Source organism: Prunus avium, chromosome 3 (assembly GCF_965620075.1).
Source record: "Prunus avium chromosome 3, drPruAviu1.hap1.1, whole genome shotgun sequence".
Classification (NCBI taxonomy): Eukaryota; Viridiplantae; Streptophyta; class Magnoliopsida; order Rosales; family Rosaceae; genus Prunus; species Prunus avium.
The window spans coordinates 37,280,067-37,306,240 of NC_142286.1; the positions used below are offsets into that span (position 1 = coordinate 37,280,067).

At 37.1% G+C, this 26,174-nt stretch overlaps 4 protein-coding genes across 10 annotated transcripts; 3 read left to right on the forward strand and 1 right to left on the reverse strand.

Moving 5' to 3' along the window:
• Positions 1 to 700: 700 nt before the first annotated feature.
• Positions 701 to 7,301, reverse strand: RIK (RS2-interacting KH protein). Of its 5 annotated transcripts, none has more exons than XM_021950289.2 (12): positions 7,084 to 7,300; positions 6,178 to 6,418; positions 5,801 to 5,899; positions 5,663 to 5,697; positions 5,487 to 5,562; positions 5,014 to 5,118; positions 4,855 to 4,932; positions 4,353 to 4,446; positions 4,131 to 4,248; positions 3,098 to 3,644; positions 1,513 to 1,714; positions 701 to 1,280 (listed from the first exon to the last, which is right to left on the reverse strand). In XM_021950289.2, the coding sequence occupies exons 1-12, from the start codon at positions 7,149 to 7,151 to the stop codon at positions 1,159 to 1,161; spliced, it is 1,785 nt and encodes a 594-aa protein (XP_021805981.1). In that variant the 5' UTR covers positions 7,152 to 7,300; the 3' UTR covers positions 701 to 1,158. The 5 variants fall into 5 exon arrangements, 4 of the variants coding, with proteins under 4 accessions (XP_021805981.1, XP_088106010.1, XP_021806016.1 ...); XM_088249884.1 differs by lacking the exon at positions 701 to 1,280 and adding an exon at positions 2,287 to 2,386 and having other exon boundaries at positions 1,549 to 1,714; positions 7,084 to 7,301; XR_015834337.1 differs by lacking the exons at positions 701 to 1,280; positions 1,513 to 1,714 and adding exons at positions 1,731 to 2,181; positions 2,287 to 2,613 and having other exon boundaries at positions 7,084 to 7,301.
• Positions 7,302 to 8,045: 744 nt separating this feature from the next.
• LOC110749921 (alpha/beta hydrolase domain-containing protein VTE7) lies at positions 8,046 to 12,770 on the forward strand. Of its 2 annotated transcripts, XM_088249764.1 has the most exons (10): positions 8,050 to 8,539; positions 9,392 to 9,486; positions 9,570 to 9,667; positions 9,793 to 9,842; positions 10,150 to 10,245; positions 10,813 to 10,902; positions 11,175 to 11,267; positions 11,408 to 11,503; positions 11,661 to 11,726; positions 12,189 to 12,770. In XM_088249764.1, exons 1-10 carry the CDS (start codon positions 8,288 to 8,290, stop codon positions 12,315 to 12,317), a joined length of 1,065 nt encoding a protein of 354 aa, XP_088105890.1. In that variant the 5' UTR covers positions 8,050 to 8,287; the 3' UTR covers positions 12,318 to 12,770. The 2 variants fall into 2 exon arrangements, with proteins under 2 accessions (XP_088105891.1, XP_088105890.1); XM_088249765.1 differs by lacking the exon at positions 11,661 to 11,726 and having other exon boundaries at positions 8,046 to 8,539.
• A 479-nt stretch (positions 12,771 to 13,249) lies between these two features.
• Positions 13,250 to 17,749, forward strand: LOC110750385 (Transducin/WD40 repeat-like superfamily protein). Its single transcript, XM_021950708.2, has 14 exons — positions 13,250 to 13,484; positions 13,670 to 13,770; positions 14,228 to 14,334; positions 14,731 to 14,766; positions 14,894 to 14,979; positions 15,072 to 15,130; positions 15,209 to 15,319; positions 15,437 to 15,562; positions 16,040 to 16,183; positions 16,352 to 16,460; positions 16,562 to 16,698; positions 16,803 to 16,838; positions 16,936 to 17,031; positions 17,372 to 17,749. The coding sequence occupies exons 1-13, from the start codon at positions 13,322 to 13,324 to the stop codon at positions 17,026 to 17,028; spliced, it is 1,308 nt and encodes a 435-aa protein (XP_021806400.1). The 5' UTR covers positions 13,250 to 13,321; the 3' UTR covers positions 17,029 to 17,031; positions 17,372 to 17,749.
• Positions 17,750 to 18,756: 1,007 nt separating this feature from the next.
• LOC110750438 (uncharacterized) lies at positions 18,757 to 26,099 on the forward strand. 2 transcript variants are annotated; one of them, XM_021950781.2, is made up of 15 exons: positions 18,757 to 18,956; positions 19,281 to 19,432; positions 19,588 to 19,648; positions 19,814 to 21,311; positions 21,416 to 21,447; positions 21,910 to 22,042; positions 22,434 to 22,531; positions 22,863 to 22,907; positions 23,079 to 23,184; positions 23,315 to 23,441; positions 24,229 to 24,344; positions 24,712 to 24,788; positions 25,108 to 25,242; positions 25,463 to 25,531; positions 25,627 to 26,099. In XM_021950781.2, the coding sequence occupies exons 2-15, from the start codon at positions 19,287 to 19,289 to the stop codon at positions 25,897 to 25,899; spliced, it is 2,916 nt and encodes a 971-aa protein (XP_021806473.1). In that variant the 5' UTR covers positions 18,757 to 18,956; positions 19,281 to 19,286; the 3' UTR covers positions 25,900 to 26,099. The 2 variants fall into 2 exon arrangements, with proteins under 2 accessions (XP_021806473.1, XP_088107346.1); XM_088251220.1 differs by lacking the exon at positions 19,588 to 19,648.
• Positions 26,100 to 26,174: the final 75 nt, after the last annotated feature.

The following is a 26,174-nucleotide window of genomic DNA, read 5'->3' on the forward strand; positions in this document are numbered from 1 at the left end:
TATAAAGTCAAAAGACCCAGAACGCGGCTATGGTTATGATGTACTATCCAGAAAGTTGAGGCCAACAATAAGCGGTCTGATTATTGAGCAGCAGAATTGTCAAAACAGAGTTGCAAGCAAGCATGTGGTCATAATGCATTGAGACTTCAAGGCAATGGGGGCTGCATTTCATTTCATTTCCTGTCCAGCTCAACAGGAATTTGGCCATTGATATTTTCATGTGGGCCCCTGGAAAAGTGTGCTTTTGTTTGGAAATGTCATCAATGTGAAGGCAGTGGTAGGAGACATTAATGGAGACACTGAATAGGGAGCCGCCTTGTCTGTGATTCTGTGGCTGAGAAGAGCCCCTTCAGAGCAGGCTGAGTCAGGCCTGTCAAGCCCCCATACAAGTGGCCTTGAACAAGTATTGTGCATCATTGCATGACCTAGTAAAATCCACTGATTTCTTTTTTCTTGTTCAACTTCATTTATTTTCCAACATGTTGATCAATTCTGCAATGACCTCTCCCATCATGAAAATAACATTCAATTTTTCAGTGGGGTTTCTTTTAATGACATGTACCTTCTTATTCATTTTTCTTTTATAAACTATTTTATTCACTACGGAAATTTAGAAGTTAATCGACAACTCAGCGGATTGAGTAACCACAGTAATAGTATTAACTCATCTAATGAAGAAAAACAGCTTCAAGTCTTCAACTGGATGGAAATTCATAGAAATGGATTAAGTTAACGAGAAATACAAAAGCAAAGAAAATTCATCACGAACGCCTTGTGGATACATAATACACAACTTCGATCTTACTGATTCCTATATAACCTTTGGCAGTGAATATACTCACAAGCTGACAATCTAATGAAACTAACCCTTAAACCAAAACACAGAAACACTACTACGAATCTACACCTGTACTTGATACAACATAGCTCATCCCTTCATTCTCTAGGATGCCCAATGACAGCCAAGAGCAACAGATCTTGAATTTCCGAAAATGTAAAACAGCAAAAATCCACTGCACTGCCTTTAGCTTTCTCATGACACCAATATTCCACCACATGGAGCTGGATGAATCCATTCATTTGCACGTATTAGAGAAATTCCCATCAGGAACCATTAGTTTGTCGCGAACAATTGACCAGCTTATGCTAACTGAAAACTCATAATGCCCAGAAAGGCTTTCGAGCTGTCACCGCACCAGAATTGCTTGTGGGTAATTCTTCTTTAGTTTCCTCAGAGTCATCATCATCCTCACCATATTCCATTAGCCTGACCAAAGTATCTGAGATAGCCAAAGTTCAGAAATATTTATACTTTTTTTTTGTCAGACATTCATACATCATTGGTATACAATCACAAACGAAATTACAGATATGGAAGGAGAACAAACAATATACCATTTTCCAACTCCCCACCCCCCAAAAACACACATGCAAATAACCTTTCTAGTCTTCCCGTCAAAATTAGCACACACCGGAAAGAGAAAAACAAGCAGAGCAGGTCTTCAAGCTTACCAGGGACATCATCAGATTTTGTTTTGGTCAGAACGTGTGCTGATGAGGTGAATTTTGGTGGAGGCGGCGGCATTGTTCTAGGTAGGGGTGGTGGCATTCCATTTGATGCTGGCTGGACCAATTTCTTTGGAGCTGGCAGAGTTGATACATTTCTCACACCCAAATCTGCCAACAGTTCATTTGGCTTTGACATTTCCAGTTCCTGCATTCAGTTGGGGAAAAAAGAAACCAAAAGGAAAAACTAACAGCTCAATAACCATAAAATGGAGGTGTTATGTAATAAAGTTGATTAATAACCTAAAGATTAAATACTGATATCTGCAACTGCGAAAATTAATTTATCAAAACAATAAAATTCATATAGGCACAAAGTTACGACACTCTATAAAGGACATACTTAAGTTAGTAGAGACAATGGATTTCATATCATCAAGCAAGTCTAGCATCTAGCATGTCTTTCAAGGATATGGCCAAGTTCATAAAGGTATACAACAAATAGAAGGAAGTGTGAACCGCGTCTTTTAATGACTAGTACACATAAACTTTTGCTTACAGCAGGAGCAATCATAGATCAAATTCCACTAGTAGCACCCACCAGCATGCACATCCAATTTTCTCACAGCAAGAGGTTCAACCATCAATACCAAAGCTATTTTTATGTCAATACAACTGCCATAAAGTATCAGTAGCTGAGATTTTGCATAACTCTTTACTCATTAAAATGATGGAGTGTTCATGAGATGCACGTGAAGTTGGCATTGGTCATGATGGTACCTCTTCTCTGGGAGTTTTGGCTGTGCATGCTGCTGGTGACAGCCCAAGAAGGAAACACTAAGAAATGAAGAACTCCAACACCGGATTGATTTATCACAAACTGATAACCAACAGAAAACAAAATATATTATTGTAACTTGACCTAAGTATATAACATTAAACTAAACTGCATGAAATCTAGGTTGTAGGTGGAATATAGCTCCAAAGCCACAAGTGAACCCCAATGGCGCCTCCAAGATTGAAAACCCTGTGAAAAATACAAACTAGTGGCCCAATAGAGAGGTCCAGTATTGGCATGTTAGCCTCATAGAAGGTCAGAGAAAATACCTGGAATAGCAAGCACTGCAAGTCAGTACAAGATTCAATTACATTACAGTGATGACAAAAGACCAATTCAAAGTAAAAATCGAACATTTAGCAACATCATCCATCTACCTAAATGATCATGTTGGTGCTGAAGAAAATTCAAAGTTTAGACTTAAAAGTATATATATATATATATATATATGCATGCAGAAAAAAAAGAAAAAAAAGGTATGGCCATATCTGGTATCTTAGTTGATGGGAAGTTTACCCAAAGACAACAGTAATGTCAAGAAAATTAGTCTCTCCCAAGTCCAAGCTATATGGACAGTTAACTAGCTAATCAAGCTATCTTAGCTTGACTTGGCATTTGCAAGGTCAACCGAGACTTAGCAGTATTTGTGGTTATAACCCAAACATACTAACTGAACAATATATAAAGGATAGAACAATAAAGCAGGACCAACTGGTCTTTGTGGATCAACAACCAGGGAGCATGCAATGGTACCTGATGGACTGTTGCAGGACCAACTGGTAACTCCTGAAACTTCCGCCTCTGTGACTGTGGAGGTCGTTTCTCCTTCTCAGAACCAGAAGTGGAGTTAACATTCAACTTTGGTTCAGTGCTTGGCGCTGATGTTGTGGGAGCAACTGTAGAAGGGATAGGGGATGACTGTCTAAGGGCAAGAGCAACTTGTTGCAAAGGTGTGACTTGAGGATATATCCCACCGTATCCATTGTAGCTTGTTCCATTAGATAATAGAGGTAGAGGTTGGGGAAAACCACCAATGTTTGCCTGAGATTGAACAGAGTTTAACAACCCTCCAGGTTGAGATATTGCCCCTTGAGAGAAGACAGTAGCGACCACAGGGTTTCCAACAGAGGAAACTGCCGGAGCTGGTGTAGCACCCACAGTTGGAGACGACAAACTTGTAATTGTTTTTACCTCATTTCCAGAACTCTGAACTCCAGCCAACAACTGATGCGGTGGTGGAACAGCACTATATACCTGCTGTGGGGGTGGAACAGCACTATAAACCTTAGATGATGAAACCCTATGACAGAAAATGGCAACAAGTTATCTACCATACCTAATTACAAGCTACAGCACAAACCATAAAAGCTAATGGAAACCAGATTTTCATGCATTGAGCAGAACCAGCAGAATACCAAACTCAAAGTTGCTGCCATTGCAGATTTAAATTCAACAAGTTGGGTGAAACAAATAGTTATTACCAAGGGCAGCTGAAACATGATTATCTCCAATTGATTAAAGGGTACTGATTTTCCCACTCCCTTTTTATCCACTTACACTCCATTTTTCTAAACAAAAAGGAGTGTAGGTGGATAAAAGGGGAGTGGGAAAATCATTTTCCTTGATTAAATGATGAAAGGTTTGGGAACACAAGTAAATAACATGTTTAATTTTCCCGAAATGAATGTAAAACCAAGAACAGAGAGAAAATCCCTCGTCATATTTTGCCAGAAGTTAGAACACTTCTAGCCATGCAATGCCTCAGAACAATTGAAAATCTAATTACCTGGAGACACCACACTCTACACTGATTGTATCCAAAAGATTTTCAGCCAGAAGTTTAGCATCTTCAAGATTTTTTGAATTATTACTTGACAAGAATAAATGCAATGGTAGCTGTCCTTCTGCAAGCGAAATAAGTGAAAATAGGTAACAATAGCCAACAAAATATCAGTATGCTGGAGTAAGAAGCTTGCAATAAGATCATACTGCATACAAAAGGTGATACCTTCGCCATTTACACTCTCAAGATTTCCTGAACCACGCCCTCTGAGTGACACAGTTGCTCCTGTTTCATTCATAATGTGATTTATATACTGGTCCTGCATGTACCAAACCAAACCACCACCAACACAAAAACAATTTCTCCCAATTGTATGGAGATGTCAGAGAAAGCTTCAAACATTAGAATCTCTTATCTTCATTATGTGCAAAATAAACTGCTTAAAAAGAAACAAATCAACCCTCTTACGAGCATAAAGATTTTATATAGTAAGCGCATATGACAATTAAAGCAATGTCAACATGATACTATATGATACAGATGAAATGAACACTGGCTAACATAGAGTTGTAGAACTCATGGAGAAGGGGGGTGGAGGAAGAGATGAGATGGAAAGAGAGGTTGAAAATTATTAACTTGACTACAAGGGACACTGCTAAATCCTAAATCCATAATTTCTTTTACTGATAAGACAGGTGGAAGAGGGGAGGAAAAAAAACTAACTCACATTTGGCCCACGTATACGAGCAGCAATGTTCCATGACGGATCTGCGTCAAAGCCCAAATACACACAAGTGTTCGGTGCCTGAGTAACCAGATTCAATATGAGAATTTCTGCAATCAATTGTCCATACCATAAAAAAGTTGACATTTAATGGAATCATACCGTCAATCCGTTGCTCATAGTCGGATTCTGACCCTGTTTCAGCATTTCTTCAACCATGGCAGCTGCACGGTCAACTGCTAAAATCCGTTCTGCTGTCTCTTTTAACTGGAAAGCCATGATTATGAAGAAACCAAATCCAAATTCCACCATGAATTTTTTTTATTAAAGATGGACACTTTGACAGACGGGGTACTTTTAGAAAATGCAATATGGCCCAGTTTACTATACTAATGATTGTTGTTGAACTATCTAATCTTGACAATCGACATCAATGAGATAAGTTTAAAATAGCTTCCATATGATGATGATACATATTTTAAGAAAAAACTATCTAATCATGGGTGGACAAAAGAAATTCTCACCAAATCTATTGCACACTTTCATTATCAAACATAAGACATCCATAACAGTCAGATTAACTGAGAAGATTTTCAATACAACTTATGCTCCAAAAATAAAGCTAATTTACTTACATTAGCCCCTGCAGAAATATGAAGATATAATGGCTTTTCACCATCAGTTGATGCATTTGGTGGACGATACTTGCCCCTGTAAAGGCAATTTAGTATACGCATTACACATATGACGCATGAGCTAAAAAAGAAACAACTATAAATGCACCTAGTACTGCCATTGAAAGCCAACCAACCTTGTTATCACCACAGCACCAGTGCATCTTTGGATCTGCAAGTAATATACACCATCAACCTCAAACAAAAGAACCATCCATTACAAACTAAAAGTAAATTAAGTCACTATATTTTCTTTTGAAGAAAAAAAAATACACCTCCTCCTGTGTTTGGCGTTTTGTCAGCTTGTAACGAACAAGAGACTCTGCATCGTTGATAACAATTTCTCGGGCTATTAACTCATCTTGGATCTTTGGCTACAAATCATTGAGCAAAACAAACAAGAAATTTGAAACAAATCAATTGCAACATCAACTGGAATACAAGAAAGAAAATAACAATTAGTGCATAAGTGGATCCTATATGAAAAACAATATCCCAAAATAATGAATTATGATTGGATGGCGGATGTTTCAATTTATGCAAGCTCCAAATCTTCATGTGCGCAACATAAACTAAATGCAGCAAAATTCAAGCAAAATAGATCTTTTAAAGCTGTGAAAAGTGAATAGCCAATACCCAAAAGGTAACTCACTTGAATTAATTTTTGGATGACCGTGGCAGTCTGTTGCGGTATCAGAGGTACCTGATACACCTGAGGGATGGTAGGACAGCTAGCCTCAAATGGATTCATCAGATGAGCACCAGTCACTGGAGTTACGCCAGGAACTGTAATCCCACCAAGCAACCCCGCATTTCCCAATGGGAAAGCCCCAGGCACTGCTAAACCAGCTGAAACCAAGGATGCTGCAGGTTGATCCCACTTTCTTTTCTTCCTGTAGAAAGTGCTAAAGGTTAGCAAATTTTGGTGGACCACATGATTTGAAATACAAATGAACAGTGGCATGCACAAGCTCAAGCTCGCCCTAATCACAATTCCCAGAATTAGATATCTTAAACTAAATAATAAAACTAAACGATCCTCACAAACTTTTTCTTGGGCAATCAAGATCATGGTTCAGACAACACTACTGGCCGCAGAACTTTAACAGTAAGCCAAGTCCTCATGTCCAAACTATTTCAAGTAATGAACGTCAGTTTATATACTTCCATCTTTAAACATCCAATTCAAACACTGTTTAACAAAAGGGGGCCACATTTCAACCCTCATCCCCACCAACGTCTTGCAAATTGGAAAGAAATTGATAGTCGAACTATCATGATGCAGAGCTCACACAAAGCAATAACAAAATTGAAAATATGTAAAAACTCCCAAGAAAAAGAAGAAACCCTCTAAAACCCATCCCATGCATCCAGCATAAGAGCAAACAACCACAACCCTCAACCATGTTATTACAGTCGTTAAACAAAAACATAGTGAATTAAATTTTGAAACATAAGAAGAAAATCCAGTGAAAAAATTACAAGGTCGTAATTGAAAGATATGAAATTTAAATTTGTCAAATGAATTAGGGTTTTAGTCGAATGAGAGGGACGGTACCTTTGCCTTGTTTGTGAGGCATCATTGGGCACATCGGAGGAAACCTTAGCGCCATTATCTTCTGTCATCGCTGATTTCTGTTCACCTTTTTTTCGCAGAGAGATTACCCAATATCAATCTTGGTTCTTTTTTCTGTTTTTGTTCTGATTTCTTGGTTCTGTTTAGTTTCTAGAATTTTTGGTTTCTTTTCTTTTTCGTCTCTTTTTCATAAAATCTGACCTCAAGTATTTTATATTCAACTTCATATAATATTCTCCGGTGTGAAGCCGAAGCCCAACGGCACATAAAGGCCCTGAAAAAAGGCCCAATAAAATAGACAATAAACTTAGCCCAGAACTCTTTACGGTTCAGGTCTTCCTCTTCGTATATTATATTAATTTAAAGTACTTTAGATTATTGTTTGTATCGAAAAATTATGATTTCAGTGAATAATCTGCAAACGTTACATTGTGCATTGTGCGTTGTTTCTTTCTTGGACAGTTGGACTATAGCCCTCTATTTAGATAAAGGAAAATAACTTGGAATTTGGCTAAAAACTTGGAATTTGGCTAAAAGTCAACAATTTAAAAGGAGAAATTGACAAATCCCTTATTTGACAACTTAAGTGCGAAATTTATCATATAACAGGGGAAAAAATTGTAGATATTGAGGCATCAAATTCCTGTGTTTAATTTCCACCAAAATAAACGTCATTTCAAAAAATTTATAATGTCAATTATACAATTCGACATATAAACCCAAACATTGAAATTTTTAATTATCAAAAATTGAAATAATGGAAATTTAAATTCCGTAATTTTTAGAATTCTATGTATTCCTTCATACAAACGGAATGCAGCTGTCTACAAGAAAGTCATCATTCAGTGTGCTCTTTATTCAAACAACGCACACGTGACCAACAACGAACATAAACGTACCATCTGCCAAAGATAATGCCAGCATTTAACACGCACCCTCTGGTGCTGTCAAAAGGTCAAATTGACAAGTACTTCTGTTGCTACACCCTCTTCGGAATTGGACTTGTTACTGGCCACAAAGTGTTACCAATGAGTTTCGAACCCTTCTAAAGCTCCAGTTTCATTGAGGCACAGGTAGGTGGTCACCACACCTTATGTTAAAGAACCAGCTTTTTCGCATTGTCCACAATATATAGTTTCTGTGTGCTCTCTGTAAAACGTTACGGCTCCTTCTGCTCATTCCGAACATGATGTCTCTGGTGTGGGGTTCCTCCTCACCGGCCCCACCACCACTAGAAGCAGCAGTGAGCACAATGGCAAAGAAATGTGGAGGCTCAAGGGGTCTTCTGAGCAGCAGCAGGTGTGTGGTGAGTAATTCAAGTGGTGCAGTTGCTTCTAGTACTACTGGGTTTCCCTCATTTCTTCCAAAGGAGGTGGAGAAAATTAAAGACCCTTATGCCAGAACCTTGGCTCAAAGGATGGAGAGGCTCCCTGTACAGGTAGGTGCTATTAATTTTCTTTTCTTTTCTTTTTTCCAAACATCTTTGTGTTTTTTTTTCTTCCAATGATCTTTGTTAATTGTTGTGCACATTTTGTTATGAGGTAGCTGGTAGTCATTTTTCTAATAAAAAAAGGTTCCTCATTTCACCATTTTCATCTTCTTCCTCCATTATTTGCAAACTGCAAACTCTGTCTCTGTGTGGAAGGCAAGTGCTTGAATAAGTGCATTCTGTTTTTACTTGATTACCTGATGTCATTCAACGAAAGGAAGAACTCCTTTTGCCTTTTTTTTTATTTTCTTCCAACGAAAGGAAGAACTCCTTTTGCCTTTTGCATTTTTGTTTTTACTTGATTACTTGATTACCTGACGTCATTCCACGAAAGGAAGAACTCCCTTTGCCTTTTTTGAGGTTTGGTAGGGGGACCCTACTTGCCCCGAGGGTAAGAGTCGTGACTTGTGCGACTTCACCACCAAGATCAAGGTTTAGGTGAACAACCACCACTATGCCTCACCTGAAAAGGTTTCAATCACTTTAATGCCTTGCTTAGTTACAAGCCCACACTAGGCTCGGAGCCTTTTTGGTGTGTACTCACTTAACTGTAGCTTTCGAGTAAACGATAAAAGGTCATAATGATAATTCCATGTGGCAGATTTTTACTGAAACTAAGGTAATTTCTCCAAATTATTATTATTTTTTAAAATAAAAGTTTTTCACCTGAAATTTTACAATGAGCATTGAGCACCATTTCAAAGTACTTATTTGCAACACTGAAAATAGTTTGAGTTAACTATAGCTGACCCTAACTATGAATGTTATTCATTTATTTCTTTAATGTACTTACAATTGCAGATTGGATCCTCTGAAAGTTTTATTATGAGTAGTTGTGTGAAACCTCAAAAACAAAGTGAGATCAATCCAGTGGTTCTCCTTCATTCCTTTGACAGGTTCATTTTAATCCTTGCAAATTGCAAATTGACCATTACATTGTGATGTCCTACTGAACATGTTTCATGTTTGCACCTGTTAGTTCTTGTTTAGAGTGGAGGTGCGCATACCCCCTGCTTGAAGAAGCTGGTTTGGAGGCTTGGGCTGTTGATGTTCTTGGGTGGGGATTCTCTGATTTAGGTTCATTCACCTGTCTTTTCCTCTTTGTTATTTGGTCTGGATTGGACTTTTTTTCTTTTTCCTATCTCTCTTTTGCAACAAATGCTTCATTGTTCATCCGTTTAATCATTCTTTATCGGTACTAGAAAGGCGCCCACCATGCAGTGCTGCATCCAAGCGTCATCATCTCTATCAGGTATCCATCATGTACTGTGGTTTTCTTCTTCTTTACTCTCTTCTTTTATCCAGAGAACGTTGTTTCTGTCTTTAAGTTATGCCCTTGGTGAAAAATGCTGTTTGTTTGTTTCTATATAGCATGTGATGTAATAATATCTTTGGTTGGCAACTCAGCTAGAAAGTTGTCTACAATGGATTGGATATTTTGCTATGTTAATTACTTAGTTGGCATTGGATTAAAACTTTTATCATCTGTTGTCAAAATTGAAATCTAATGTTATTATTTGAGCTCAAAGATATAACTTGTTTTGACATTTCAAATATAGTTTTGGAAGTCCTACATCAGAAGGCCAATGATATTAGTTGGACCAAGCCTTGGTGCTTCGGTTGCAATTGACTTTGCAGTCCACTATCCAGTAGCTGTAAGTAACTCTTACTTTGAGCTCATTAGCTCTACATTCATTGTTTAAGAAATTATTTAGTGTGCTTTTCATGGATTAATTTTCAAGTTCAGATCATTTTAGTGGTTCTATCATAAACTCCAATATAAGTTGACGCCGGAGTTCTATTTAAAAGCTATATATAGACTATAGCATTTTGGATAAACTTACAATAAAAGGTTTGGAATTTTTTTAAGCCTTCTGCAAAGTGTAAACCTGTGATTCTTAATAAATAAATCAAGGAACATTCGATGCAGAAAAACCTCTGTGGTTTGAAATTGAGTGGATTTGAAAAACTGTGATCTGAGTATTGACATAATTGAGTTGACCATCATTTCCTGAACAAATACTAAAACTTATATACCTGCATGTATAAGATAATTAGCTAACTTTTAGGAGTTATTGAGGCAACCTCGTCTATCCGTCTGGTGTCTTAACATTGCTGCATTGCACTCTTACTCTGCACCTCCACCCATTAAATTGTTGGCCCTCACTCTTGTTGTTATTTGCCTGATGATGTCTAGCTGATTTTAATTTTCTATTTTACAGGTTGAAAAGCTGGTTTTAATCAATGCAAGTGTGTATGCAGAAGGCACTGGAGACCTGGCAAAGTTACCTAAATTCTTAGCCTATGCTGGGGTGGGTGTCCAAAAATGCTTGAATTTTACTTCTATAATTATATCATCAAACCTGATGATTTCCAAAGGACGATGTTCTATTATTGTGATGTTAAAATATCATTATGTGCATATGATGCGAGGTCATGCGATGTTCGTCAACATTAGGAGGCAGGGAAATCAGATATTTTTCATTGCTTTGTCCTGCCTACTACACCATTATGTCAATCATACATGAAATTTTCTTTTAATGAACTTGCTTAGTGTTATGATTCTGAACTTTTTATTCACCAGGTTTCTTTATTGAAGAGCATCCCTCTACGCCTTTATGCAAATTTGTTGGCCTTCAATGGCATTTCATTAACTACAACCTTTGATTGGACTAATGTGAGTTAATCCTTTTGTTAATTTACTCTTCCAATGGAACAGACATTTAATGTATTTTTTGAAAATTTTATCTTGGCAAATTTGTCTATCTTGTTAAAGTAGGTCTAATGAAAATCTGATAGAGATCCTGCCCTATTCAGGTTGGCCGTTTACACTGTTTGCTGCCTTGGTGGAAAGATGCAACAGTCAGTTTTATGAGTAGTGGAGGCTACAATGTTATTTCCCAAATAAAACAGGTAGACTCGCAACATCTTAATGGATATGGTATAAGTGCAAAACAGAATTCCGTAAGTCCGGATGGGCAATGAGTAGCTTGAAATCCTGTTAATATATGATATCTGGGGGCAACTAAGCTTCTAGGAAGGACATGCAGTCTGAAATCTTATTTTACAGGTGAAGCAAAAAGCACTTGTGATTTGCAGTGAGCAAGATCATATTATCAGCTACAAACAAATATTGGTCAGTTTTGAGCTGCTACTTAACTTCTGTGGTTAGAACTAAACTAAGCAGGTCAACACAAATGCATTTTGTAACGAATGGCCTCGGCATGTTTCAAAGTCATTTTAAGATAGGAGACTGAAATTATGCTCTTGATTTTAAAAAGTGCATTAGAGATTTGGTATTATTTGAAGTTTGCAACAGACTTATTTGGCAGTCAATTAAAATAGATTCAAAACTGAACAAGCCTGTTTGAAGTTAATTATTCTGATTTTTTAAAAAAGGTGAATGAGAACTTCAGCCTCCAAATGGGCAATTCATGATAAGCATTTTGCAACCCCTCCTTCCAGTAATTTTCTTTTCTTGCTGTTCTTAGGAGGGCGGCTGAGCTATATTTAATGTTTGCACATTAGTACAAGTAACTCTGAACATTTATTTCAGGCACAATGTTTTATACTTCACCTTGTTGTAATTGAAATGCAGAGGCTACGCTGTGAGCTTCCGTATGCAATCATGCGGCTAATACCAGATAGTGGTCACCTCCCTCATGTTGAAAATCCCACCTCTGTTGCGAAACTAATTGCAGGGTTTGCTCAGAACGATCGTTGCTGAGGACGAGACTGTTGCAGAATTTGTTGGACTTGTCCTCTGCTACTAAGAGGCCTGTTCTCCTTGGCAATAGTGATGTCTTTCTTTGTAACACTTCTTTCCATTTGCAGTGCTTCTGAATTTCAGAGGATGCCACCTCAGAATTAGATTTCTTTTATGTTTGCAATGTGAATCTGAATAACCGATGGAACAGTTAGCCAAAAAATAGGATGATATAAGGAACAATAAATAATTAATATTCCTCTCTCCTTTGGCACTGATTTTTCATGATGTTTGATGCTCTATATGTTTTATCTGGTTTGCTTCTAGGAGTTGGTTTCATTGTATTTTATTTGGCTCATTGGTTCTTTGTGCTTTAATTGTAATAGTACTTTAGGCTGTAGCCCTCCTTATTCAGAGGGCTTGGATGCTTTCGATTCTCTGTAATTGAATTTGTTTATCAATGACTTTTCATCTTTTGAATTGTAATACTAGTTTAGGATGTAACCCTGCAATTGTATTTGTTTATCAATGAATTTTCATCTTTTTCGCAAATTTATTACAAAAAAAAAAAAAAGGTTTACAAGTAATAATCTACTTTGAAAACTAATATAAATTACGGGGAGGGGTATTCGAAATTGAGTGCAGAGTGCGAAGCACATCGGCTCTAACTAACTTGGATAAACTCATGTCTGCCACATACGTTAGTTGTCAAATGATACATTGTATAATTATTTTATTGTTAATATGTGTGTTTTACATTTACATTTTGTTTAGCCAATGACTAAACATTTCCTTAAACATCATTATCAAATCTTATTGCCTAAAAAAAAATAAAAAGAAAAGAAAAAGAAAAAAGAAAAGAAAAAAGAAACAATAGGTTGTAGTGGACCATAAATCCAAAACGGTGCGTTTGGTACGCGACTTCTTTCTTTCAGTTACTAAACCCTAGTTCCTTCCATCCCTTGAATCTTAAACCCTGCTAGCACCTCTCTCTCGTCCTTCTCTTTCACTCAGAGAAACAAGAGATGGACACGGACGGAAATTCAGGAGACGCGTCGAGGGTGGTCCATGTGCGCTTCATCACGAAGCTCGACCGTCCTTTCAAAGTTCCAAATTCCTCCATTTCCGTCGCCTCCAATTTCACCCGATTTGGCCTATCCAGCGTCGTTAACAATCTTATCCAAACAGGTAAGCTCTAACATATTCACACGTAAAGTTTTCCTATTATCCATTGATACTCTGTTTGGCTGCTTAGAAACTGAAGGGAAAAGGATTTTACTTTAGTGTTGTAAGTTTGTTGGTTGCTTGCGATGCTTATTTGGATTTTTTATAATAAAAAATGTGTTTTAATGCTCATTGGTAATTGTGATTAGAGAATCCTGATTGGGAAGTGGAGCCTTTTGATTTTCTTATCAATGGCGAGCTGGTTCGGATGTCGCTTGAAAACTTCCTTCTTGCCAAGGGCATTTCTGCGGTACTTATCTCCCCTTTCTGATTCAATTTGTGATGATTGTAGGAATTGTGTACCCTATGTCCTATATAGGTGTATTTTCTGATAAAATACTATGTAAGCAAAATGGGAAGAAAACAAAAGAGTGCGAAGAGAGAGAATGGTACGTTATTTAATTTATCTTACGAACCAACAAGAGTTGAGCTAATTCGGTAAAGTACTCCAGCAAGCCACATAGTATGAGTTTTACAATTATGTTTTTGGGTATCACAAATCTGCAAAATTGATTTGATGCGATGTTCTTGAACTGAGATTTATTTTTGGTCCATTTTAAATTTGGTGTCAATTCAGAAGGTCCTTCTTTCTAAAACTAGAGTGGAATGAGTCTAGAGTTGCATATGTTGCTTTAACGAGCTGATTTGAGAGAAGTTTTTCCACCATCTTTATTTGATAGCTAACTGTAGGTTTACAACTATTACAGGAAACAATATTGGAAATTGAATACATACGGGCTGTAGTTCCACGCAAAGAAGAAGAACCTTCTTTACATGATGACTGGGTCAGTGCAGTTGATGGTTCTAGTCCCAGGTATCCACATAACATATTGTGATGTGTTCTTCATTTCTTCACAGAAGTCATTCTTAAGTGCTCCTAAGTTTTCCTTGTCATAAACTCTTATCCTGCATGGCTTGGGTTATACCTTCAAATTAAATTTCTTGATCACATGTTGGTAGGTGCAGTATGTAAATGATAATATATCTGTCATTAAGAAAATTTGATGTGAGATTAATTTATTTGAGCTGGGGAATTTTAATCCCAACTCCCAAATCTCTTCAGAGGAAACCTTCATTTGTCATTTCTCAGTATGTTTGTTATTCATTAGATGTGTTTGCATCTTTTGCTTCATGGTGCAATAGAGATGAAGTTATCTCTGAAAACATTATCTTAAATTCTAAAACGTCTGTAACTTGTGTTCTTTGGCAGGTTTTTTTTGACAGGGTGCTATGATGGTTTAGGAAGGTAATTTTACTAAGTTTTGTTATATTTTCTGTATATTGGGATTTCTTGTGTGTATGTCAAATAATTCTTGATATACCCATAATAAGGAAGCTTGATGTTTACTCTCCTGATTTTGATCTTCTTTTAGGGTATGGGAAGCTGCTGGTGTATGTACACACATACTGGAAGGACACAGTGAACCTGTTTCTTCTGTTAGCATAATCAATCCAGAAGGTAGCCATAAGTATCTGTAATTCAATTTCCAAAAATCTTTAGGTCTTGTCACCATTGCTTGAGCAGTTATTTATCTTTTAATTTTTATGCAGGTGCAGATAGTGTTACCGTAGCTACTGCTTCGAAAGACCGGACACTTAGACTGTGGAAGGTAATTGGATGAGCATACTTTTTTTATAATGGTAGTCTTACGCGTTCACTAATATTTTTATTCATTTTTCGGGGGAAGTTCAATGCAGAAGATACCAGAAGAAATCCTTTGAAGATAAGTGCATTCAAAATTTTGCGTGGACATAGAGCATCTGTTCAAAGTGTTGCTGCTCAGACCTCTGGAAACATGGTCTTGTCTACTCACCTCTTCTTTATTTTTTGGTTACATAGCAGTGTATGTGAGATTGGGCTCTGACATCAAGTTTGTCACTCACCTCTTCTTTATTTTTTGGTTACATGTACTTAGATCTGTTCAGGCTCTTGGGATTGCATGATCAATTTATGGCAGACAAATGAGCCAGCTTCAGAAGGTGACACTGTATCAACAAAGAAGAGAAAAACCACTGGTCAAGCTAAGGAATCTCAGTCGGAGGTATTTTATATGTATTTCTAAATTTATATATAAGGGTTTAATAATTTTTGGGGTGACATGCAATTGACTATGTGGGAGAGGCTTTTTAAATATTTAACTTCTGGGCGTACACTGTTTATACAACTTCAAGTACACACAAATGGCATTAGAACATAACATTTTGTTCTCAACTGAAAGTTTTCCATTACTGAATTATTGATGTTTTTTTTTAATTCTACCTATTATTTAAATTTGTTCCTGTTAATGCAAAACAGTAGTTTGTTGTAATATGTAAAGGTAATGGAAAGATCAATTCATGTGAAAGGGATGTCTATGTAACAAACAGAATTTAATTCATTCCTTTGAAGGGGATGCTTAGCTGCATATTGAATTTTTTTTTGTGTGGAGAGTTTAGCTAGAAATACATGAAGTGTTTCCTCTTTAGAAAGATTTAAAAGATTATTGCATCAATCATCATTGTGTGGTTTTCCTCTTTAGGGGGAGGCTGTTTCTTCTCTAGTGGGCCACACACAATGTGTATCTTCTGTAAAGTGGCCGGAGCGTGAAACAATATATTCTGCATCGTGGGACCACTCTATTAGAAGGTGGAATGCTGAGACAGGCAAAGACTCGTTGAACATAGTAAGTGCAAATAGATTTTTTCTTACCTCTCTGTTGTCTGAAGTCTTTTTCCATAACCATGCCTGTATGTGGCATCGAATACTTATCACATGCTACAGAACAAAGTCCTTGCTTTTCCTTTCTCAGATTTCTTGAAAGTTTAAATGGTAACTTTCTCTTGCCATACAGTTCTGTGGTAAAGCCCTCAACTGTCTCGATATTGGAGGTGAAAGTTCTGCTCTTGTTGCTGCTGGTGGTTCTGACCCTATTCTTAAGATATGGGATCCTCGTAAACCAGGTCTGTTAGATGAGCTAAGTGCTTTGTTCTCTCTCTGTTTCACGCGCACACGGACACAAACTCAACAACACAAACATCTAACATAATATTTTTTTTTCTAGGAACTTCTGCTCCTGTCTATCAATTCTCATCTCACACTTCTTGGGTTACGGCATGCAAGTGGCATGAGAAGTCTTGGTTTCATTTAATTTCTGCATCTCATGATGGAAAAGTTATGCTGTGGGATTTGAGAACTGCTGTAATGCCTTCTCCTTCTTTTGCTATCTAACAATGGTTCATGAGTGCTGCCCAACGTGACCTTTAAATAAATTTGGTACTTAATAATATTATTTTCTCTTGCAGTGGCCCTTATTTGTCATTGATGCACACAAAGACAAGGTATAACATTATTCTTTCTTTCTAACCTTTATCATTTCTTCATTATTGTAAAGAAATTCAAATTTTTGATACTATGGTGATCTTTGCTGTAACTCAGGCACTATGTGCTGACTGGTGGAGAGGTGATACTGTGCTTAGTGGTGGGGCAGATTCAAAGCTTTGCATGACTTCTGGGGCTTCTGTGCTGTGAGAGGTAAAAAGTTAAAGTTTATAGGTTATTTAGAAACTTTAATTGACCTTTAAAACCTTAAAGTGAAATAGATTCTTTTGAATGTTGTCTTCACTATAACTCAATCTTGGATAAGAGTAACATAACTCATCAGTGGAACAAGACACTTTTATATACCTTTTTATGTTCATCTGGGTGCATACCTACACAGATGAGCTTTGTTTTAAAAGTTTGTTTTGATTTGATGATCCTACTTTTTACTGTATTCACATGTTGCATTAAAAGCTCAAAGATTTTCTCTCTTTGTATTTGGCTTTAGTTTCCTGCTCAATTGTAATATCTGTACTTTTGCCTTTGTTCTCAGCTCTAAGCAGAAGAGTGATTTGAAGATGGAAGTTGCATAGCTGGGAACATCCTCAAAGCTCTCTCTGCATTTCTCATGATCTTCTAGAAATGGTGGTGAGAATAGGGCAGTCAAAGTTTGCGTCTGGGGGAGGTTTGACCAAGGGTTTAGGTGCTCGGTTGTCTCATAGCCGGAGCCGGAGATATATAGTTTCAGAGCTAATTTTCATCCCATGGCACACTATGGTTGTAGCAAATAGAACAGGCTTTACCTCTTTATACGTGGTCGTGATCTGGACTCTTGAGAGTAATATTCATCATGGATCCGCTCCATGCACAATTGCATGATTTATCTTATATTCCTTGGTAATTTTATGTTTTATCGAAGTTTGCTTGTATTTTTCCGAGTGGTTCGATCCTTCTTCCATTATCTTTATCTTCTGAGCCAAGACAGATTACTATAAAGTTAAACCCTAATTTAGGTCTTCAAACCTGCTGCCATACATATGTAATGTAAGATATCACATCAAAGATGTGTTACTAAAAAAATTATTGATTTGTTTGTCAAAATTGTTGATACTACTTTTAAAAAAAGGAGATTTCTTGATACCTGTGAACGGAAATTCTAGTAGGATTTTCTCGAATGGTAGGCAACCTACTTCTTCAAAACGGCAACCCTTTATTTCTTTTATTAAGTTTTCAATTTATCTAAAGATACCATCATGCAATCAAAGTATTATTTGAAGATCTGGACTAAGTTTATCGCTTAAACTTTTATTTATTAGTTTATGTAATTTTCCGCCAACGGGATTGAGCCTAATGAAAAAGGACTTTAGCTTGCAGATTACTTGTCTTAGGTTCAAACCTCCATTCCCCAAATTACTGTTATAAAAAAAAATTATATAATTTTCCATGAGATATAAGCAGTGGTTGAAACTTTAAAGTATGAATAAAAAGATAATCGGACTAAATTTTCCATCACTTTCTCTGAGTTTGCCAAAAGAGTCAGATTTGGGAAAAGTGAGTTCCCTTTTACAGATGGGCCTCTGTGGAGTGTGTGTGACACTGACAACCCGTGAGTGCAAACTAAACCGTTAAAATGACTGAACTGCCCATCAAGGGGTACTGCTTCAATAAGGTTTTTGTCTTTTAAAAAAAAGGCTTTGGACCAACAAATTTAAAATTAAACAACTCTCACTCTCTTATTATTTTTGAAGTTTCATGTTAATTTCCTTTTATAAAAAAAAGAAGGAAATATTATCATACTGGTGTACATATAATTAGGGGTATTTAAGTCAATTACAATTACGGTCAAATAATATTATTGTCCCAATCCCAAGCTCGAGTGAAAGCCGTTTTGCATTGCCACTTTCGCGGCATATAAATGCCAGCCTCAGTCCCCGCGCCATTACATTTAACATATCCTATTTCTCTGCTCTGTCTCGCATCCAAATCCACATAACAGAATTCCCCATTTTTCTTTCTCTCTTCCTCTCTCTCTCTCTCTCTCTCTCTCTCTCTCTCTCTCTCTCTCTCTCACGAACGAACGAGCTAAATCATGGGGTCTCTTCAGGTTGTTTCAGATTAAGCTTCAGCATTTGCATCAGGTCAGATATCTACACTTTTTTTGTAATCATTTCCTATCTAAAAATAATATATATATATATATATATATATGATTTATTAAGAATCTCAAGGAGAAATGGATCATTAATGTGTACATGCATTGATGCTTGTAAATACTATGTTGTTTGATGAATTTGGTTTTCTGGGTAACATTGCTTGAATTGTTGATATTATGTTTCATTGAGATATTGTGAAACTTGAATTATATAGAATTTGGGTCTTGTTTGAAGAAACTCTTCTATTTGTTTTAAATTTTTGTGTGCCTGCCTAATATCTTACAAATCAAAATTTTGATTTCCTTACAGGAAGAGATGGGTAGCATTTCATTGCCTGACATGGCAGTTGGGATCATTCACCGCTGTCCCACTGCTTATTCAGGTGCACATTGGAAGTATGATAAGAATTTATGCCTGGGGCGGTGTCCTCCTATCTTCAGAACTGCTTCGAAAAGAAAAAAGTGTGTAATATCTCGCGACTGCTCCTGTGAATTTCTATTTTCTTTTTGTACTTTGCTTGGTAACCTTGTACTGCATTTCTTTTATATGTTGTGGAAACTACTGCCTGTTATTTGAAGTTTAAGTTTTTATCATGACCAAATTGGAAATCTTGCAGGAACCTTTTCTGCAAACCTCATTGGCTATGTAAATCAAGAACAAGTATTTTTTCAAGCATGGTATATCTCTTCATGCTGAAGGAATGATGATATATTTCTCTGCATACTAGCAATCACAGCTTTTATCAGTAGTTTTAACGTTTAGTTTTATATGAAGCTAATGGGGTAACCAGAAAGTACCAAGCATTGGAGGCATGTGACTCAGTCGTTTGATTTCTGTGGCAGGATGATTCCAGTGACACTTTTGCAGATGTGGTTGAAACTTCAGGAAGAAATGAATTGTTGAACATAGAAGAAGATGAATTAATGACCGCTAGAAAAGCTCTTTCTGAGGCCCAAGCTAGACAAGAAGCCATTGAGAAAGAGAGAGATCAATTGCTTGAAGAATTGGCCTCTTTGGAAGCTAAACAACAGGAATATGTTGCTACCATATTGCATGAAAAGGAACTGGCTATTGCAGAAGTTGAGGCAGCCAAGTCTTTGTTCCATCAGAAGCTGCAGGAATCAGTTGAAGAGAAGTTCAGCTTGGAATCTAAGTTAGTCCTTGCAAAAAATGATGCTGTTGAACTTGCAGTGCAAGTAGAAAAGTTAGCAGAAATTGCTTTTCAGCAGGCCACATCTCACATTCTAGAAGATGCTCAGTTAAGGGTTTCAGCTGCAGAAACTACAGCTGCTGAAGCAGCTTATCAGATAGAAAAGCAAATTAGGGATGTGACTGAAGGTAGTATATTGTCAATTGTGGAACAATCAAAATATGCCATAGAGAGGGCACTGGATGTGGCAGAAAAAGCTGGCGAGCATGCAACAAAAGCAGTATCAGAATTTACTGAAGGTATGAATCCACTGGATGAGCTTGCTTCTATCCAGTCAAAAAATATTATGTTACAGGGTGTCGTAAATGATTTAGAATCTCAGTTACTGCTTACAAGAAGTGACGTTGATAGGTTGAAGTTGGAGTTGGAAAAGGCCCATGCACATGGAAATGCGTTTGAGCTCCGAGCTAAGGATGCTGAGAAAGCACTGCTTGAATTTCAGGAGTCAAGCAAGAAAAACACTCTCCAGAACGAGAAGGAAATTATGTCTTTGATAGAGAAAATGAAGAAAGATTCATCAGAAAGAAAGAAGGCTTCTTCTAAGGCTTTTAAGGCTGAGTTGCAAAGCATTAGGGATGCTATTGGAGCTGCCAAAGAAATGGCGCATTCCAAAGATGATGCCTACTTGAGAAGATGCGAAGCACTGCAGAGATCGTTGAAGGCATCTGAAGCTACTACAAAGATGTGGAGACAGAGAGCAGAAATGGCAGAATCAATATTATGTAAGGAAAGACCACTAGGTGAAGGGGATGAAGATTCCATTTATGTTGTTAATGGTGGACGAATAGACCTTTTGACAGATGATGATTCACAGAAATGGAAACTTTTAAGTGATGGCCCTCGCAGAGAGATACCTCAATGGATGGCGAGGAAAATTCGTACTATCCGTCCCAGGTTTCCACCAAGAAAGATTGATGTAGCTGAAGCGTTGAGCTCAAAGTTCAGATCTTTGGACTTGCCCAAGCCTAATGAAGTATGGTCTATAGCTCAGGAAAAGCCAAAGGAGGGTGATACACTTATTGAGCATGTGATTGAGAAAGAAACAATAGAGAAGAAACGGAAAGCCCTAGAGCATGTTCTTCAAGGGAAGACCATACAATGGCAGAAGACACCAGAACAAACAAACTTAGGTTAGTTTTCTTGTATTCTCAAAATTGCTTCATGCTACTGAGAAAGCAAGTGTCTGAAACAGAGCGTGTATCTGACTTGAAATTGTGCATTGACTTCAATGCAGAGTCAGGAACTGGAACAGGGCGCGAGATTGTGGTATGTATGTTCATACCCATTATTTGAAATATCAATATGTCATCCTAGAAGTAGTAAAGATTTGTTATGCAAGACTGTCTTTGAACTTCCGTTCTGGTGTGCAGAAGTACTATTACAAAATGTCTGTCCCCAATTTCTCCACGTATATTTTTTTCAGTTTCTGGAGGTTTTCAAGAGGCTGTTCTTTCCAACTGATGATTTTGCTCCTGCCACATACTCATTATTTTGAGTGAAGATAGCCCCTCATAGCTAAAATTTGTTGTTTCTCAAGTTAGATGTTCAGATTCCCCCCCCCCTTCCCCTCTCCCTCTCTCTCTCTCTCTCTCTCTCTCTCTCTCTCTCTCTCTCTCTCTCTCTCAACACTGTGATCAACTAGAGGTTATCTTTGATTATTTTACATGAGACAAAGATGCAATTCATGGATTGTTACCACTAGTGACTCTTATACTATTGCTTTTGAAGTTTCAAGGCTTCAATTGGGAGAGCTGGAGAAAGCAGTGGTACCTGGATTTAGCTCCTAAAGCTGCTGATTTATCTAAAATTGGGGTAACGTCAGTGTGGTTCCCACCACCAACAGAATCTGTTGCTCCTCAAGGTTCATCTCCTCCATGTCCATTTTGATTTATCCTTATCTTTCTTCTCATAATGGTTAGATATAACAAGATTAATATCTTTTGAGACATTCCTGTGATGCAAATAATCATTTTGGTTGGTGGTAGTCACATATTGTTTAGTTGTTATTAACAATCTTGCACTCCTAACAATCACCTGCGCTGAATTCTTTTTCTTCTGTTGTGTTCTTCAAAGTATTTGTATGAACTCACAGTCGACACTCTACCTGCATTAGTGTGTATGTTTATCTCTGAAAATATCTACATAGAACCCGCATTAGTATATTAAGTAGCATTAAAACATGATTTGATTATGTTTGGGCCTCTGCAATATTTTTGTTTAGCATTTGTGACACAATATGATATGGCATGCAGGTTATATGCCTTCTGACCTTTACAATTTGAACTCATCATATGGTTCTGTGGAAGAACTTAAACACTGCATTGAGGAAATGCATTCTCAAGGTCTTCTGGTATGTATGTGATCTTTAATATGACTGGTTTAATCTTAGGCCATCGAAGGTCAATTCTTAAATCATTTAAAAGGTTTTTGGTTGATGATAATTTTCCTGTATTATTCGTTTGTTCTCTATTTCGGGGAAAGTGAAAATTGTTGAGAAAATGCCTTTCGTTGTTCATAGGCTCCAAAAAAAGTAATTCATATTTGGAAAGTCAGATAGTAGGGTCCAATTCTGAATAATGATGTGCATATGTTATAGGGATATCTGCTCCTTTCCTTTTTTGTTTGATTATCATATGTGAATATTCTGTGTTGGATTGGTAATATGTGTTTCCAATGAACAGGCCTTGGGAGATGTTGTCTTAAATCATAGATGTGCTCAAAAACAGGTAAACTATTGATCGTATTTCATTGATTGTTTGTGAAACTTCATGGTAGTTTGTTTATGATAATTCTCCTGAAACACCTTTTTGTTGGGAGCTATTTTCATGTTGCAAACTTGGTTGGTCATATTTGCTGTTGTCATTCCTCTTGATGAAACTCATCCTTGCTGATTTCAGAGTCCAAATGGCATTTGGAACATTTTTGGTGGGAAGCTTGCCTGGGGGCCTGAAGCAATTGTTTGTGATGATCCAAATTTTCAGGGCTGTGGAAATCCTTCAAGTGGTATTTTATTTTATTTTTCTGTTTTCCCCCCAAACTTTGATGAATTAAAGGAAGAAAATCTAGTATCATTTTTACCATTTTTGGAAGGGAGCTTACCCTCAAACTTATCTGCTGTTCATGTTGTGTGTAGGGGATATATTCCACGCAGCACCCAATATTGATCATTCAAAGGACTTTGTAAGAAACGATATAAAGGAGTGGTTAAACTGGCTTCGAAACGATATTGGTTTTGATGGATGGCGCCTTGACTTCGTAAGGTGAAGGTGTTTTTATTTTTCTTTGAGTGGAACAGGGGCCAAAGGCCCAAAGCGTTTTCTTATTTCTCAGTCTCTAACATATCTTTCTTTATCTTTTGTTGGCCAAATTTGTTCTTCTGTTCTGTGTGTATTCAAATTCCAAGTAGGATATTTTGTATATAAGCCTGAAGAAAAGAATGCAGATTGTGTGACTGTGTGGAGCTTAGTGCACTCTTGTGACTTAGGTAGTAGTTGGTTTGTTTATACAATAGTCATTCATGAGCTCTAGTGGTAGGTATTTAGTAATGAACAGACACCCTTATATCCATTCTTTGTAACAATTCCAACTTTGCTGGTATCACACGAAATTTTATATGCTGCCATGATGTAGCTACTGTATCAGCAGATTGTCCCAGAATTTGAAAATGCTTTAAATGCAGTCTATTCTAACTTCATTGTGATTTTACTTGAATTTTTGGAGAGAAAAAAGTCAACTTAATTCTTGAACCAAAGGAAAAGAAGAAGGGCTAAAAGAGCCAAAGAGCATTATGAGCACTAAACCATTGTAATCCCTAACTTTAAGTTTAAATATTGACTATTCTAAGTGAACGTGCCATGTAATGCTATAGGCACATGTCAATTTGATGTTTAGGCCAATTCAACTGTGAAGCTAATGTCTTCTGTTTGTACATTAATTTCATCCAAAGTTCAGATGTCTGAAAATTTGTGAATGCTCTTACACGTTCAGACTCTTTTTTTCTCTTGTAGTCCATGGTGGGCAATTAAACCTCTTTTATGTTGTTCGCAGAGGCTTCTCCGGTACCTATGTAAAAGAATATATTGAAGCTTCGGCTCCTGCATTTGCTATTGGAGAATATTGGGACAGTTTAGCTTATGAAAATGGAAATTTGTGTTACAATCAAGGTAAGAATTTGTGGATAGTAGATTAAATTTGTATTTCTGTTTCTTGTTGTATGATTAGGCGGATGAAAGCAAACTATAGTTCCATCTTTACGGACATTCGTTACTAATCTTTGGTCAATGGTGAAACACCCGCAACCATTCTAAATCTGCTGAATAATTCATTTTTATTCACCAGAAAACAATAACATAGAACAGTAACAGGGAAGATAGCCACAATAGCGTTAATCCATGGCTGTGTTTTAATCCTTTCATTACCTCATCCTCCACCTCTTTAAATTAGTAAAACTCCTTCGTTGCCAGAAACAATGAAATGTTTACCGTTTTGCTTAGCATGGATATGAAAATGTGAACTCGTCTATTTTTCCAGATGCTCACCGGCAAAGAATCGTTAATTGGATCAATGCCACAGGCGGTACTTCCTCGGCATTTGATGTCACAACAAAGGTACCTTCTATACTGCATCTGCGACATCCTAATTTTAGTATGACTCACTTACATAAATTATAAGGCTAAGAGTATAAAACTGACACCGAAATGAATAGTTTATCATTCATGAAATGCACCAGAACAATGTTACTCAGACAACGTGGAAAAAGTGAAAGATAGCCTGACAATGGATATGGGTTTACTTGCCAAACCTTGACGTCCTTTCTTCCAATAAATAAAAGCGAAAAATATATCCTGATAATTTAGCTAATGGTGAAACTCATGTTAAGTGGCTGCACATTTAGCCCAAAACATACTTAGTATTGCATTTTTGCAGGGAATACTCCATTCTGCTCTTCATGACCAATATTGGAGGTTAATAGATCCTCAGGGTAAACCAACTGGAGTTTTGGGATGGTGGCCCTCACGTGCTGTCACATTTTTGGAGAACCACGACACTGGATCAACACAGGTCTCTCTCTCTCTCTCTCTCTCTCTCATGTACACACAAGCACTGAACACAAATAACACTACTGAGGCACAAGGAGCTGGTTACTGATTTTTGAAACCTTATATCGAGCCTGGACAGTCAGGCTTTAACTGCTAGATTCCATCAGTTGAATCTTTGTTAAACAGCTTTTATCTAAGTTAAGACTTGATTTATAAACTTTCTAACTTTCTTTTGATTTCAGGGCCACTGGCCATTCCCACGAGATAAGCTTACACAGGGATATGCATACATTTTGACTCATCCTGGAACTGTGAGTTCTCTCAATCACCCAATTGCCACTATGAATTATTTTATGAACAGCTGCTATTTAATTTTGCAATCTTTATTTTCTTATCTCTACTGCAGCCCGTCATTTTCTATGACCATTTATATGACTTTGGTCTTCATGACATCCTAACTGAGCTAATTGAGGCTCGGAGAAGGGCCGGAATCCATTGCCGGAGCGCTGTAAAGATATACCACGCAAATAATGAAGGTTATGTTGCACAGATAGGTGATACACTAGTAATGAAGCTTGGCCATTTTGATTGGAACCCCTCAAAGGAAAACCATTTGGAGGGGAGCTGGCAGACTTTTGTTGATAAAGGGTCAGATTATAAATTGTGGCTACGACAATAGTCTGATTCAAATCGACACTTGTATTATGTTTAACACCTTGAAATTTACCATTGTAATTTTCTGTTGTTTTTTTCTCCTTTTTCTGGCACGAGGAATAAGTGCAATGGGAATGTAAAAGAACTGTTTTATAGCATTTTTTTCGTTGTAAATAAAGAAGCATGCCAGAAGAGATGGTGTGTAAATCTGTTCATTCATGCAAACATGTCCTTTTTGTTTTGGTAGGTGATTTGGGCTTTTAGCAAAAGCAGCAAAAACTTAATTTAAAAGCAAACATG

Coding starts and splice junctions, on each gene's coding strand:
- RIK (XM_021950289.2), bottom strand. CDS start 7,151: ATGACAGAAGATAATGGCGCTAAGGTTTCCTCCGATGTGCCCAATGAT. Junction 5,563..5,662: donor GGTGCTGTGGTGATAACAAG/GTTGGTTGGCTT, acceptor TTGCCTTTACAG/GGGCAAGTATCGTCCACCAA. Junction 4,447..4,854: donor CTCGTATACGTGGGCCAAAT/GTGAGTTAGTTT, acceptor TGGTACATGCAG/GACCAGTATATAAATCACAT.
- LOC110750438 (XM_021950781.2), top strand. CDS start 19,287: ATGGGTAGCATTTCATTGCCTGACATGGCAGTTGGGATCATTCACCGC. Junction 24,345..24,711: donor AAATTTGTGTTACAATCAAG/GTAAGAATTTGT, acceptor CTATTTTTCCAG/ATGCTCACCGGCAAAGAATC. Junction 25,532..25,626: donor TTTTGACTCATCCTGGAACT/GTGAGTTCTCTC, acceptor TCTCTACTGCAG/CCCGTCATTTTCTATGACCA.
- LOC110750385 (XM_021950708.2), top strand. CDS start 13,322: ATGGACACGGACGGAAATTCAGGAGACGCGTCGAGGGTGGTCCATGTG. Junction 15,131..15,208: donor GGACACTTAGACTGTGGAAG/GTAATTGGATGA, acceptor TTTCGGGGGAAG/TTCAATGCAGAAGATACCAG. Junction 16,461..16,561: donor ATGGGATCCTCGTAAACCAG/GTCTGTTAGATG, acceptor TTTTTTTTCTAG/GAACTTCTGCTCCTGTCTAT.
- LOC110749921 (XM_088249764.1), top strand. CDS start 8,288: ATGATGTCTCTGGTGTGGGGTTCCTCCTCACCGGCCCCACCACCACTA. Junction 8,540..9,391: donor TGGAGAGGCTCCCTGTACAG/GTAGGTGCTATT, acceptor TTACAATTGCAG/ATTGGATCCTCTGAAAGTTT. Junction 11,727..12,188: donor TCAGCTACAAACAAATATTG/GTCAGTTTTGAG, acceptor ATTGAAATGCAG/AGGCTACGCTGTGAGCTTCC.